The sequence below is a fragment of the Cnephaeus nilssonii genome (genome assembly GCF_951640355.1).
Source record: "Cnephaeus nilssonii genome assembly, chromosome: 18".
NCBI classification, from domain to species: domain Eukaryota; kingdom Metazoa; phylum Chordata; class Mammalia; order Chiroptera; family Vespertilionidae; genus Cnephaeus; species Cnephaeus nilssonii.
Genome location: NC_137089.1, coordinates 51,537,867 through 51,553,055, shown reverse-complemented (window position 1 = coordinate 51,553,055; position 15,189 = coordinate 51,537,867). Strand labels below are relative to the sequence as shown.

The 15,189-nt window shown below is 49.1% G+C and overlaps 1 protein-coding gene across 2 annotated transcripts in view; it reads right to left on the bottom strand.

The window, feature by feature from the left end:
• The window catches only part of LOC307113894 (tumor protein D52), a 73,032-nt gene that overhangs the window by 9,511 nt on the left and 48,332 nt on the right, over positions 1–15,189 (bottom strand). For both annotated transcript variants that reach the window (XM_079795897.1, XM_079795898.1), the window contains exons 2-4: positions 9,394–9,509; positions 6,344–6,492; positions 4,901–5,002 (exon numbers count right to left, since the gene is read on the bottom strand). In XM_079795897.1, coding sequence (XP_079652023.1) covers positions 4,901–5,002; positions 6,344–6,492; positions 9,394–9,509 — 367 coding nt within the window. The remainder of the gene's footprint in view (positions 1–4,900; positions 5,003–6,343; positions 6,493–9,393; positions 9,510–15,189) is intronic.

Here is a 15,189-nt window from a genome sequence, read left to right as displayed (position 1 = left end):
CATTTAGCATGATTCTCTCCAGGTCTCTCCATGCTGTCTCAGAGGGTAAGAGAGTCTTCTTTTTTACTACTGCATACATCAGTAACTTGGAGCATGTTTTCATGTCTCTTGGCCATCTGTATGTCCTTTTTCTCCACATCCTCACCAGCACTTGTCGTTGGTTGATTTGTTGATGATAGCCATTCTGAGGTGTGAGATGGTACCTCATTGTCATTTTGATTTGCATCTCTCTGATGGATCAGTGACTTTGAGCATGTTTTCATATGTCTCTTGGCTTTCTGAATGTCCACTTTCGAGAAGTGTCTATTTAGGTCCTTTGCCCATTTTTTTTATTGGATTGTGTATCTTCCTTTTGTTAAGTTGTATGAGTTCCCTATAAATTTTGGAGATTAAACCCTTATCGGATGTAACATTGGCAAATACACTGAGTGGCCAGATTATTATGATCTCTGAACGCATAATAATCTGGCCACTCAGTGTATATCCTATATAATAAAAGGCTAATATGCAAATTGTCCCCTCGACCAGGAGTTCGACCAGCAGGCAGGCCGGCCAACTGCTCATGTCCCCTCCCCCTGGCCAGGCTGGCCGGACCCCACCCATGCACGAATTCATGCACCAGGCCTCTAATATATAGGTAGGTAGGTAGGTAGGTAGATAGATAGATAGATAGATAGACAGACAGACATATATACATACATACACTGAGTGGCCAGATTATTATGCATTCAGAGATCATAATAATCTGACCACTCAGTGTATGTTCTCCCATGCAGTGGGCTTTCTTGTTTTGTTGATGGTTTCTTTGCTATGCAGAAGCTTTTTATTTTGATGTAGTCCCATTTATTTATTTTCTCCTTAGTTTCCATTGTCCTAGGAGCTGTATCAGTAAATATATTGCTACAAGATATGTCTGGTATCTAAGATTTTTATGGTTTCCCATCTTATGTTTAAGTATTTTATCCATTTTGAGTTTATTCTTGTGTATGGTGTAAGTTGGTGGTCTAATTTTATTTTTTACATGTATCTGTACAATTTTCCAAACACCATTTACTGAAGAGACTGTCTGGACTCCATTGTATGCTCTTGCCTCCTTTGTCAAATATTGAGTGTAATGGTTTGGGTCAATTTCTGGGGTCTTCTATCTTCTGTTCCATTTATCTATATTCCTGGTCTTGTGCCAGTACCAGGCTGTTTTGATTTCAGTGACTTTGCAGTATAACTTAATATCTGGTATTGTGATTCTTCCAACTTTGTTCTTCTTTCTCAAGATTGCTCCAGCTATTCAGGGTATTGTTGTTTTTTGTTCCATATAAATTTTTGGAATATTTGTTGCATATTTCACAGATCTAGAACTGTTTGACACTGTTTGACCACCAACTTACACCTATTGGTATCTTAATAGGGATTGCATTGAATCTATAGATTAGATTGCCTTGCATAGTATGGACATTTTAATTATGTTAATTCAACCAATCCATGAACAAAGTATACTCTTCTCCTTGTTTATATCTCCCTCTCTCTCTTTTTTCAATGTCCTATAGTTTTCCAAGTACAAGTCTTTTACCTCCTTGGTTAAATTTATTCCTAAGTATCATAATTTTTTTTTTGTTGCAATGGTAAAAGCAACAAAAAGGAATTGTTTCTTAGTTTCTCTTTCTGAGAATTCATTATTGGTGTATAAAAAAGCCATCGATTTTTGGGTGTTAGTTTTGTATCCTGTTACGTTGCCAAATTCTTTAAGTCTAGTAGTTTTTTGATGGAGTCTTTAGGGTTTTCTATGTACAATATCATGTCATCTGAGAATATTGAGTTTTACTTCCTCCTTTCCAATTTGGCTGCATTTTATTTCTTCTTCTTGTCTGATCGCTGTGGCTAGGACTTCCAGTACTATGTAGAACCGGACTGGTGAAAGTGGAAATCCCTGTCTTGCTCCTGTTCTGAGGGGAAATGGTTTTAGTTTTTGCCCATTCAGTGTGATGTTGGCTGTAGGTCTGTCATATATGGCCTTTAGCATGTTGAGATATACTTCCTCTATTTCCACTTTGCTGAGAGTTTTTATCAAAAATGGGTATTGGATTTTGTCAAATGCTTTTTCTGCATCTTTTGATATGATCACGTGACTTTTGTCTTTCCATTTGTTTATGTGATATGTCATGTTTATTGATTTGTGGGTACTGCACCAGCCTTGCATCTCTGGAATAAATCCCACTGGTCATGGTGCATGATCTTTTTAATGCAATGCTGGACCCAATTTGTTAAAATTGTGTTGAGGATTTTAGCATCTATGTTCATCAGGGATATTGGCCTGTATTCTCTTATTCTGTAGTGTCTTTATCTGGTTTTGGAATTAGGATAATGCTGGCCTCATAAAAAGAGCTTGGAAGTGTTCCTTCCTCTTGGATTTTTTGGAATCGTTTGAGGAGGATAGGTGTTTGTTCTTCTTTGAATGTTTGGCAAAACTCCCCTGTGAAGCCATCCAGACCGGGTTTTTATTGCTGAGAGTTTTTTGATTACTGCTTCTATTTCATCAGTTGTTACTGGCCTATTCAGGTTTTCTGATTCTTCCTGATTGAGTTTTGGAAAAATTGTATTTTTCTAGGAATTTGTCCATTTCATCCACATTGTCCAGCTTGTTGGCATACAGTTGTTCATAGTATTTTCTTACAATCCTTTGTGTTTCTGTGGTGTCAGTGGTTACTTCTCCACTTCCGTTTCTGATTTTGTTTATTTGGGTCCTCTCTCTCTGTTTCTGGTGAGTCTGGCTAATGGTTCATCAATCTTGTTTATCCTTTCAAAGAACCAATTCTTGGTTTCATTGACTTTTTGTATTTTTTATTTTAAGTCTCTATCACTTAGACCATTTTTAATTGAACAGTGAAGATACAGAATCCCCTCCTATCACTGACTTCTTGCTTTTTTAAAGCACACTTTAGCTTTAGAGGTTCAATATTTAGACTTCATTTATCTCAACATGACATTTACTCTGACCTGCAGGGCTGTGTCCCTAGGACAGAAGGTCCTCAGCCATAAGTCCCCGTTTGCGTAAGAAGACAAATAGCTGGACAGCGAGTGACCGAGAAGACCGTTCGCATGGCAGGACAGAGATGGCGACCACTCAGCCTTCCGCCTGCTCTCTGGGGACCCCTCCACCCTGGCCTCCTGCCTAACGCTCAGCCATCTGTACGGGGAGGCGAGCGGTGCCCGCAGCATCGCGGTGGCTCCTTCTGGAAGGCACCGTCTGGCCTGACGTCTTTTTGATGGGCTTTCCCTTTTGGCCCAATAGACTCTATTTTCCCTTTAACGCCCGGGAAACGTCCCTGAGTGCACAGTTAAAGAATATAACGACGGAAAAGAAATGATAAATCGTAAAAACTTTAAGCTAGTAAAACAGGTACTAAAAAGTGCAGAGTATTAGTATATTTTATCGCATGTGTGCTTTACCATACACACATTTTATCGTATGTATATTTGCCACATACATAAAAGACACTCGGGCACGCTGTAGGAGACAGACTGCCAGTGCGAGCCGGGCCGGCACGAGGGCACGCGGGAGCAGGCAGACGCGTCCTTACGAGGGCACCAAGGAAATGAACGCACCGCACACACAAGGTCAGACGTTAGAAGGGAGGGGTTCTGCACGCCATGGCAGAGATGTTTCTTTACAAAAATGAAAGTAAAAAAGGCATGTCAAAATCATATGCACAGCCCTTGAGCCACAATGTCAAACAGTTCTTTCATTTACTCGTTACCCATGGTCTACAAGAAACCCTCCCTTAGAGACAGGAACAGCACCAGAGAGAAAAGTATTCCAAACGCAAGAAAGTCAGGCAGCGGACGAACACGACCATCCAACTGGGCACCACAACCTAAGGAAGCACACGCGGCAGACGACCGCTGAGCCGCCTGACGGCGCGGACGCTCCTTACCTAAAGGAGTGGGAAAAGGCTTGCAATCTGCAAGAAGCCAGAGCCAGCATTAAAAAAGAAAGGAAGTTCGGGTAAATCTAAAACAATTAAATCACCCCCTTCTCCAAAGTCAGGTTTGAGCTGGATTCTGACCCAGCTGAGTCAGCGAGACAGGAGCTGAGAGCGTGAGAGGGGCCTGTCCTCGTGAGCAGGTCCAAGGACGCTGCGCTCACCACCTTATGCTCAGGACGACAAAGTTGTTCAGCCAACAAAATTCTGGTTGTAAGATCTGTCCCCACAAATGAAAAGCACAGAGACATGCAATCTAAGGGTTTTGTTTTTAAAACAAATCTTTCATGCCAACAGAAGCGCAGCCAATTAAGCCACATCCATCCTCTCCAGTGCTACTCTATGCACGTGGGGGGGCACACACGGGAAGCGGGTTTATCAGCATGGCCCGGAGAAGTCTGCAGACTCAACTGAAACAGAACTGCAAAACAAAAAGCAACCGTGCAAAATCAAGATTTGGGCATAAGCAGGAACACAGATACGACTTATAAATGAGTGCATAGCAGGGCACACGTGAGTGTGGTGTCGTGTCTCCGTTGTGTGAAAACGCACCACGGAGAGGCCACGCATGCGCTTTGGTGCTCCTGGACTCACCCCCAGGGAGACACCAGGCTCGGCCCATGACTACAACTTGCATACAAGGGGCATACCAACTCCATGTGATCAGGAAGGACTCAAAGGACAAAAGTTCACAACCAGAATTGTTCAAGAACCTTAAATGAATTCATAAGGTGGTTACTGTGAACTATACTTAAAGGTTAGAGGGCCAGGCCTGGGGGACCTGCAGGCCCTGGTTTGAAGGTGTGCCGCTACCCTGGCACGGAATCCAGGGTCACCAGGAACCAGAGTCAGGGCACTGAGGCAACCACAGCACACTGCCATCTGCCTCAGCCACAGAACGAGCCAGAAAAAACAGGACCTACTTGACGTCTTCCAGCTTCTTGGTGATGACCGATCCCACCGATGCAAAAGCAGCCGATGCCTTCTGTCCGGCCTGAGACAAGGTTTCAGATGTCTTTTTGTATCTGTATGGAATTATAACGGAACAGATCAAAGAAAGGGAAGCTAACCTTCATTTCTAGATCATCTAAAATCCTCCCCAACCACCGGGTCGGCCTCATCACGGCATCCAAATCCTTAACCATCGCTGCGGACACAGCCTTCTGCGCTGCCCGGCCAGCCAGAGGACAGAGGCCGGGAAGGGCCATCGGTCAGGGCGAGGGCTAACAGCAGCCCGGAGCAACAGTGACAGTGAGCCAGAGGCTGGGAGAAGGACGCCTCTTACCCTCGCCTTGGCCGGGTAAGCCAAACAAAACAAAGGTGAAGTCCAATTCCTCACACGCCTTCCACAAGTCCCTCCCTACAGAGGGGCCGGGAGCAAGGTCGGCCCACGCGCACTTCATTACCCAAATGCACCCAATGAGCACGAAGAATATGGGGACGCGGCCCGTCTGCAGAGCCACCAGATAAGGGCTGGGGGACGCTCCACAGAGAACCTCCAGGTCTGATATTTAGAATAACCGTGACGCCTGGCTGTGCTGTTTGCGGGGACACGAAGGTCTGACTCACCGCCTCCCTCTCTCATCTCCCCAGGGATTAGCAAAGCCCTCGGCAAAGGGGTCCAGAACCCACATTACAGGAAAGAACGACCCTTTTGCGGTCAATATGAAAAACCAACGCAGTGTCACGGTTTCCTGCGTGTCTTCCCACCGCCGCCATGTCTGGGTGGAAAGGGGGCCCGGGGTGGGCACCCTGGTGCAGTCATGTCAGGTCAGTGGGCCTCGCTGCTGCGGGCCCCCAGCTCAGCAGGTGGGACTGAATGCAGGTGACAGAGAGCACAGCTCGGAATCTATTGCTAGACTTGTGCTCCTCCCAGTGTGGGAAACAAAACGCATCACGTGATGGAAATGACTGAAAGCGAAGGGGGGCCTCTGCCGCCAGCACGTGTCGGAGGGGGTGACCCGAGAGTCTCCTGGGAAGAGAGGGCAGAAGGATCCCGCCCCCTTCTGATCGGTGTGTGACTCAGACTGCCCTGTCCCATCTGGTCTCGGGTTCTCTCACCGCCCACTCTGCCCCGTTACTCAGAACTAAACCACATGTGCGGGTCCGGCAAGTCCACACAGAACACTTTTGGAACGTAAATGGTATTTCCTCGACTCAGGTTGAGGCTGGTTTTCTTTCTAGTCCCTTCAACAGTCTGGAAGGCCAAAGTCACAGGAGACTGAGGTACGCCTGAGCGTTAGGGGAAAGTGCCCTGCTTAGTACAAAGAAAACTGCAGACTCGTCCTCACTGCCTTCCTAGTCCCTCCCCAGACAAAAGGAGCACAGGCGCCCTTTAAGACCAGCGTGTGGTCCAGGGGACCTACGCAGGCGTCGCCGTCACGTCCTGCCACCCTTTGGCGATGTTCTGCCTGAGCTCCTGGAGGGAACTGATGCCCAGCTTCCGCTTGATCTCCGCCAGGTGCTTCTCCTTCGCGGCCAGCACCTGAGACAGGGTCTGGATCTCCTCTTCCACCTGCCAGCAAGAGGTTGGGTGAGAACATAGCAAGGTCATTCGATGAGTTAAGGTTGTTAGTGCAAAATGATGCTCAAAATTCTCAAGTCATTCTGAAACGATGTTTGATCCACTGTATCTGTCACTTTCTAGATAACAGAGGACACGCTGTTAATAAACTGGTGATGTGCTCATCTCTCCGGTGAGGCTTCTCTTTCCTCTCCGGCTATTTCCATGCGGCCGTGTCCTCCGCTGCCCCTCACCCTCTCCCCTGTCCCTGTACGTCCTTACTCAGCTGTCTCACAGGCTCAGGACTCAAACCTCTACCCAGGTAACATTCCCATCACCCTAACACCCCTCGCCTGACCTCTGGCCCACATGTCTTGCTGGACATTTCTACTCGAATGCCCATAAAACCCGGTATTTGCATACTAACTCAAGCTAATCTCCAGCTCCCACCACAACACGCACAAAATACAACCTCTCTGCATACACCATCTGCGTTTGTACGGGAAACATCAGCCCAGCGCCTGCCAAAGCCACAGCCACGAAGAAATCTAACTGTCTCCCTGAGCGGCCGGTCCCATGGAAGTCCCTGTGGACCTGGTGCTGACTGACCCGCCTTGGGAGGTGGTGGGAAGTGGGCCCGGCTCCAAGAACAGCGCCCCCCCCCCCGCCCCCGTGGGGCCAACAACCAGTGAGGTGCCTGGTGTGAGGAGGTGCGTGACTCATGGAGGCCCTCACAAGTACCTGGCTTCAGGCACTGAAATGCCCTGGAGCAGAGCTGGAAAGACGTCCGTGGAGAAGCCCCGAGCACAGGCAGGAGGATGAGGCTGACACGTGTCTGATTTTTGGATCAGGCTAATCCCGCCTTTTAGAATGAGTGAGGAAGAATCCACTGGCATTCATTCTTCAAATGTTTGGTAAAATCCACCAGTAAAACCATCTGGTCTTGTACTTTTTTGGGAGGTTTTTGATTACTGATATAATCTCTTTACATGTTGTGGGTCTGTTCAGATTTTCTATTTTTTGGAGGATCAGTTATGATCATTTATGTGTTTTTAGGAACTTGTCCATCTTATGTAGGTTCAGATGGACAAAACCACAACACAAGACTTATGGGGCACATGAAAGGGGTGCGCCAAGGGACCTTACAGCTCTAAAGGCCTACATTCAGGAAAGAGCAAGATCTCAAATCAATGTGATCGCACACCGTAAGGAACTAGAAAAAGAAAAGAAAACTCAACCCAGAGCTAACCGAAGGAAGGGAGTAATAAAGGTAAGAGTGAAGGTAAACGAAACAGAGAACAGACAAACCACAGAGAAGATCAAGGAACCCACTGGTTCTTTAAAGAGATCAACCAAATTGACAAGCCTTTAGCTGGAATGACAACAAATAAAGGTGAAGTCACAAATAACTAAAATCAGAAATGAAAGTGGCAACATCACTACTGACCTTACAGGTTAAAAGAGAATAGTACTACGAGCAATTGTACACCAACAAACCATAAACAGAAATTAACTCCAAAGAGATCGAAGGCTTAAATATACACTCAGAGTCTTCGAAGAAAACACAGGTAGATCTTCATGATCTGAGTTTTGGAAAAAAGTTCTTAGATAACACCAGAAGCACAAGCAATTAAAGAGAAAATAAGCTGGACTTCATCACAATGTGGAACTTTTGTGCAATAAGACACAATGAAGAGAAAGAAAAGGCAACATATAGAAGGGGAGAAAACATCTGAAAATCACACACTTGCAAATCTCATAGAGAGCTCTTATCTCAACAACAAAAAGACCAAAAAAAGTTTTTGAAAAACTGGGCAAAGGATTAGAATATACATTTCTCTAAAGAATATATGCAAATGGCTAATAAGCACAAGAAAAGATGCTCAATAGCATTGGTCACTAGTAAACAGCATTAAAACCACAACAAGGTATCACTTAATACTCACTAGGACTGTTATAATAAAAAAGACAGAAAATGGCAAACGCTGGCAGCAGGATGTACTGATGGGCATGTGAAATGGTGCCCCTGCTGCAGAAACAGTTTTGATGGCTCCCCAAAGAGTCCTGTGGAATAACCATATGGCACAGCATCTCCAAGCTTATAACTAAAGGCACTGAAATTAGGCACGCAAACAAGTCCTTTCACACAAGTGTTCCTCAGTCTCTGTGAGTCAAAAGGTGGAAACACCCAATGTCCATGGATGGATGGATGGATAAGCAAAATACGGTCGATTCAGACGATGGACTGTCATTCACATGAAAAGCAGTGAAGACCAACACATGCTACAGGAGGAGGACGCCCACCAACACGCTGAACGAAAGAAACCAGGAACAAGGTCACGTGTCGGAAAATTCTATTTCTACGAAATATCCAGAACAGGTTAACCCACAGAAACAGATTGGCAGGGGCTGAGGGGGTCCTGGGGGGTGCCCGCCTAATGACTGTGGGTCTCCTCTGGGGGTGCTGGAAATGCTTGGAACTAGACAGAAGTGGCAGTTGCACAACATGGTGACTGTGCTAAACACCACTGAACTGTACACTATAAATGGTTACTTCTGAGAGAGAGAAAGAGAGCAGGTTCAAAGGTGCTGATATCCAAACCACGGCCCAGGGTAGAACAAAGTCACGGATGCAGACAGAAAGCCAAGGGTATTAACCGTAGGAAGACCCGTCTCATCCATTTCCTCATCACCCTCCTTCCCAGACCCACTTTACCCAAATATACCTTCTCTCGTGCAAAAACAAAGTGATTCTCTCTCCCCTGCCTGCTCTTCCCGCTCTAGGACAAGTGAACACACGCCGCTTTCTCTCCCTTGGACCTGGCTGTCAGATGTCACCAAGAGCTTCAGAAAACCAAGCGGCGCTTTATTCTAAGTGCAGAGCGGCAAGCTCCGGAGGGAATGCTCCCGTACCTTTGCGAGCTCGCTCCTCAGCTCTTCTTGCTCCTCCTCGGACAGGGTCTCCGTGACACTGATGGTGGCAGCAGCATCCTCTCCAGCCTCGGGCACTGGGTCTGTTCTCAGCAGACCTGTCGGGGTTACAAAGAAAGGCTGTAAGAAAAGCAAGCTAAACACAGTCTTCCTTTACGTCCGACCCCCGACCCCAGCCAGAATCAAGCCAATGAGGGTGGACCCACCATCATCTCTCTGCCCCTTGAACCAACCTCGTTTGCCCAGAAAGGGCCACAGGAGACGGCGTTAACCACTAAAAACCACCAGCTTCGACTGCCAAAGCCGGAATTCAGAAAGCACAGCATTTGCTCAGTTTCTGCTCACGTGCTCAGTCATGCTAAGCAGAGGAGGGACAAGGCCAGGAATGAAATCTGGGCGAGGCTTGCAGTTCTAAACTAGTGACTCGCACCACCAGTAATTCTCAGGGAGCGGGGTGGGGTGGGGGCGCTCCAGAGGCTCCAGCTTCCTCTGGCTGTGAACCCACACTGCACCCCAAGGCGAGGAGGAACCGCTGAGCACGCGGCCTGTTTCCTTCCACTAGGGAGTGGGTGTAGGAAACACCTTCTCGTAGCTTTTATATATGTGTGTGTGTGTGTGTGTGTGTGTGTGTGGGTGTGGGTGTGTGGGTGTGGCACGTGCTCATTGACAAGATGGGGCAAAAGTAGGTTTACAGTTGTTTGTATGGAAAATAATACAATAATCCTATACAATAAAACCCTAATATGCAAATCAACCAAACGATGGAACAACCGATCGATATGACGTGCACTGACCACCAGGGGGGCAGACACTCAATGCAGGAGCTGCCCCCAGCCCACAGGCCCCAACCGCGGCAGCAAGGAGTGGAGCCAGTGAGTGGGCGGCGCCAGGCCGCCAGCCAAGGTGGGTGCCAGCAGGGGCCCCCCAATTGCCCCACAGTGGGGGGCAGGGCTGACGAGCAGGCAGCACCAGGCCAGCCAAGGCGGGTGAGAGCGGGGGCTCCAATCACCCCGCCAGTCGCCCCACAGATTGGCCCTGATTGCTGGCCAGGCCTAGGGGCCCTGCCCGTGCACAAATTTCGTGCACCGGGCCTCTAGTTAAATAATATAAGAATAAACAATGTTTTGCATACTCACAACTATAAACCTACTTTTGCCCCACCCTGTACATATACATATATATACGTGTGTGTGTGTGTGTGTGTGTGTGTGTGTGTGTGTTATCCAGGTCCCCTTAGCAATCCCCAACGTGTATATTCAGAGAAAAGACCAGCACCCATATGAACTCTCCACATTCTTCAAGACCAGTCGCAGCGGCGCCCGCTGCCCTGGGTCGGAGCGGGCCTGCTGGTCCTGCAGGCAGAGCCCTCAGTCCCAGCATTCCTGCACAAGACCAGGGAGGCAGCACCTCTGTCCTCGCCTCCACCCACCACCCAGTGAGCCCCCACAGCATCGGTGCAAAATTTGAGGGGGCACCAAAAAACTCACTATGAGTAATTTTAACCCTTTAATGTAATCATTTGTAAAAATCAAAGTTAATTCAGAGCCCACGATGAAGCAAATACCCAATTTTGCCACAGGCTCCAAAACAGCTCTGCACAGCACTGATCCTGCTCTTGTCTTTGTTTAAAACGTGAGCATGTTGCTCATCATGGTTTCTTCACCTTAAGTTTTTTAAAGTACCACGTTTTCATATTATTTATCTTGCTCACCGAGCTCCTCGTGCCCCTTAAATCCTACTACTGTGTCACAGCCCGCCCACCCATCCCCCTGTCACAGTTACCCCCCTGTCACAGGCACCCCCATGTCACAGTTACCCCCCTGTCACAGTTACCCCCCTGTCACAGTTACCCCCATGTCACAGTTACCCCCCATGTCACAGTTACCCCCTGTCACAGTTACCCCCCCTGTCACAGTTACCCCCCATGTCACAGGTGCCCCCATGTCACAGTTACCCCCCTGTCACAGTTACCCCCATGTCACAGTTACCCCCCATGTCACAGTTACCCCCCATGTCACAGTTACCCCCATGTCACAGTTACCCCCCATGTCACAGTTACCCCCTCTGTCACAGTTACCCCCATGTCACAGGCACCCCCATGTCACAGTTACCCCCCTGTCACAGTTACCCCCCATGTCACAGTTACCCCCCATGTCACAGTTACCCCCCTGTCACAGTTACCCCCCTGTCACAGTTACCCCCATGTCACAGGCGCCCCCATGTCACAGTTACCCCCCTGTCACAGTTACCCCCATGTCACAGGCGCCCCCATGTCACAGTTACCCCCCATGTCACAGTTACCCCCGTCACAGTTACCCCCCATGTCACAGGTACCCCCCCGTCACAGTTACCCCCCATGTCACAGTTACCCCCCATGTCACATTTCCCCCCCGTCACAGTTACCCCCCATGTCACAGTTACCCCCCTGTCACAGTTACCCATGTCACAGTTACCCCCATGTCAGTTACCCCCATGTCACAGTTACCCCCCTGTCACAGGTGCCCCCCCTGTCACAGTTACCCCCCATGTCACAGGTGGGTGTGCTCAGTCTCCCACGGCAGCAGGTGCTTTTCGGGGGGCCAGTGAGCATCACAGACACCATGGCTGTTCCCCACCCGCCCCACATCGTCCCTGGGAAATGCCAGCTCAGCCACGGCAGCATGTGGCACCGCCCAGAGCAGGGGTCCTCAAACCTTTTAAACAGGGCGCCAGCTCACTGTCCCTCAGACGTTGGAGGGCCGGACTATAGTTTTAAAAAAACTATGAACAAATTCCTATGCACACTGCACATATCTTATTTTGAAGTAAAAAAACAAAACGGCAAAAACACCCGCATGTGGCCCGCGGGCCGTAGTTCGAGGACGCCTGGCCCAGAGCAGGGGGCCCGCAGCCGACGACAGACCAGCCGCCAGGTGGACAGGAGGAAGGAGGAACACCGCACCGTTCAACAGGCGCCAGCGAGCAGCCAGGCCACGAGGAGGGGCGCGTCAATGACACACGCGTGTACATCCGGTAAGGTGCAAGGACACCTGCCACCCAGCCCATTGTATGTTAACGGCACAAAGGTAGCTATAATTGTAATGACATCCATCACTAGCATAACAATATTGAAACGGTGCCTACGGAAAGGTGTTCACAGTCACTGAAGGATCACAGCCATGCACGTGAAACCACTGAAGCCGCAGACTGGAGGGGCCGACAGACCAGGGGGCCCTCTCCTCAGCACCACCAGGGAGGGAGGGCAGTCGGGGTGGCGAGGCTCGAAGAATAACTGCTCCCACAGGTTCCCCTAGGCAGCTGTGAACGGGCGCCTGGGTGCTATTCCTAGGACAGAAATGTGATCAAGTCCCTCCCCAGGTTAAAATCCTTCCGTCAGGACAAATTCCCCCTGCAGTTCAGCACCGAGGCCTCACTGGGCCCGCCCCCTGCTTTTCGGCAGTGACACGGCGCGCCTCCAACTGCGGGCGATTCAAACTGCGGGCGAGGCGCTGAGAGAATCCATCTGGGGTCCACGTGTGCTTGCAAATGCATCCCGACACAGGTTACCTGACAAAGGCGTGTGAGGCTGAAAACGGAAGACAGGCATCCAGGCAGCAATCATACAGGCACCACGGAAGGAACCAGATGGGAGTTCCTTATAAACGTTATTTAAAGATTTTTTAAATTGATTTTTAGAGAGAGAGGAAGAGGGGGAAAGAGAAAACACGGATGTGAGAGCAGAACATTGATTGGCTGCCTCCTGCACGCCCCCTACCGGGGATCAAGCCCCAAACCAGGGTATATTCCCTGACCAGGAATCAAACCAGCAACCTTTTGGCCCAAGGGATGACACCCAACCAACTGAGCCACACCAGCCAGGGCAACATTATTTACTTTTAATGTTTCCCTCAGACCTTTCTACTTCTCCAACTAGAACAAGACACCCCCCCACACACACCAAGACCCCCAAACTCAGATGCTAAACCGTGGCTTAAATAACAAAGACTCATACTTTTTCATCAACAGCCTTTTGCAAATCTACTTAAGCAGGAAACTTCAGTATCTGGTTACTAACAGTGCTTTATGCATAGCTGCCCAATTCCAGAAAGAATCTAAAGGGATTCGAGTATCATTCCTGTATTTAGTTAGAGTACCAGGGAAAAAGAATATCTCAGAAAATGGGGTCATGGGGTTGCCCCCCTTTGGCCTTGGGGCCTCCAAGATGACCTTGAGATTTAATATTCAGAATCGAAGAAAGTTAGCACATTACATGTCCTGCTCTCCCCACATTAGCCTGCAGGTGGCAGCAAATTATCAGCATTATTCTTTAAAGGCGCTGTTTCCACGGGAGGGAAATGAGAGGAAGGAGAGGGCCTCAGGAGAACAGCCGGGGGTGTTGAGATCACCGGCACCGCAGACAGGCGTGACCTGGGAACGCTATTCACCGCCACAGCCAGCACGGAGCGCAGGCTGCCCTCTCCGAGCGGAGCGGTCTGCGGGGTCCACCGTTCACAGGCCGCGTGTCTGCGAGGCGGGGTCACCTGCCACGTGCAGGAGAGGCGCCTGAAGCTCAGGGAAGTTAACCTGCCCGTGGTCACATCGGAAAACACGGGCAGTTAGGGTGTGGGGCCTCGATGGTCTGATTCGAAAGCACACGCTTCAAATCACTGATTTCCAAAATACAAATGAGGAGTCAGGGCTAAGAGGTCAGACTTGGGAAGCTTCTAGAAGCAACAATAAATAAGACCCTGACAAAGTACAAGAACCTGGCACATGAGATCAAAAGCAACTGCTCCATCCGGTCCAAACAGGCCGTTCCCACACCCGCGGGTCCCAACGGGGCCTTAGAGCAGCAGACCTCGGGCGGTCCGCGAGGCCCGGAAGGTAGCTGACGGCTGCCTTAGGGGATTTTCTAGCTAATACTGCCCCGTTTCCCCTATGCCCAGTGGGAGAGCAGTATTTACTGTAGAGATGAAATCTGGCTTCGGGGAGAAAAGATACTAGTTTCTCACTCGCAACGTGAAAGTTGGGGAATGGAAACGTTTTACTGCATATACCCATTACTCAAAACTGTAAGTAATCGAAAGAATTCTTACTTGGATATTAACTTTAATGTTCCCTCTCAAAATCTGACGGAAAGCTGCTTTTAAAACTCGGAGAAGGAGGATGAAATATGACGGATATTTATTGAGATCTAACACGCCACCAGGGAGATTTCCATGTTATCTCATAAAAAATCAATAAAAACAGAAGACCTACCCACCGGCACCGGGAGTGGGTATTTATTGCCGTCAGGAAGTTGAGGCCCTCTGAGATCAGCAAATTGCGCACAGAGGTGACATTCACACGCAGGTCTCTCTGACTAACCTCTTCCTCTTAGTCTTAGAGAGAGTCCAGTGAGCAGGGGGGTCACAGGCCAAGTCCCGAGGGAGGGTGGACGCAGAGGGCCAGGCTTTCCCCGCAGGGTGTGGGGACGCACGGGGATCCCTGGCTTGAAAGTCACAGGTACCACGATCGAGCCCAAGTGACTGAATATTGGCAGTAATTTGTTCCCCCAGGTTATTAACATTTTAGCCACTGCCTCAATTCTTCTTCTAGCTGTGCAGACAGACGGTCTGCCTGTCTTCAATTTCACCCATGAGGTCCCCTTGGAGAGTTCGGGGCGGGGGAGCCTGGAGCCCACAGACAGGCCCCTGGGGCCAGGTGAGCCCACCGCCAGGGGGCGATGGAGAAGGTGGACAGAGACCAGAGTTTCGTCCCCATCAAACCTAAGACACAGTTCTGCCTTTCACAGCTGTG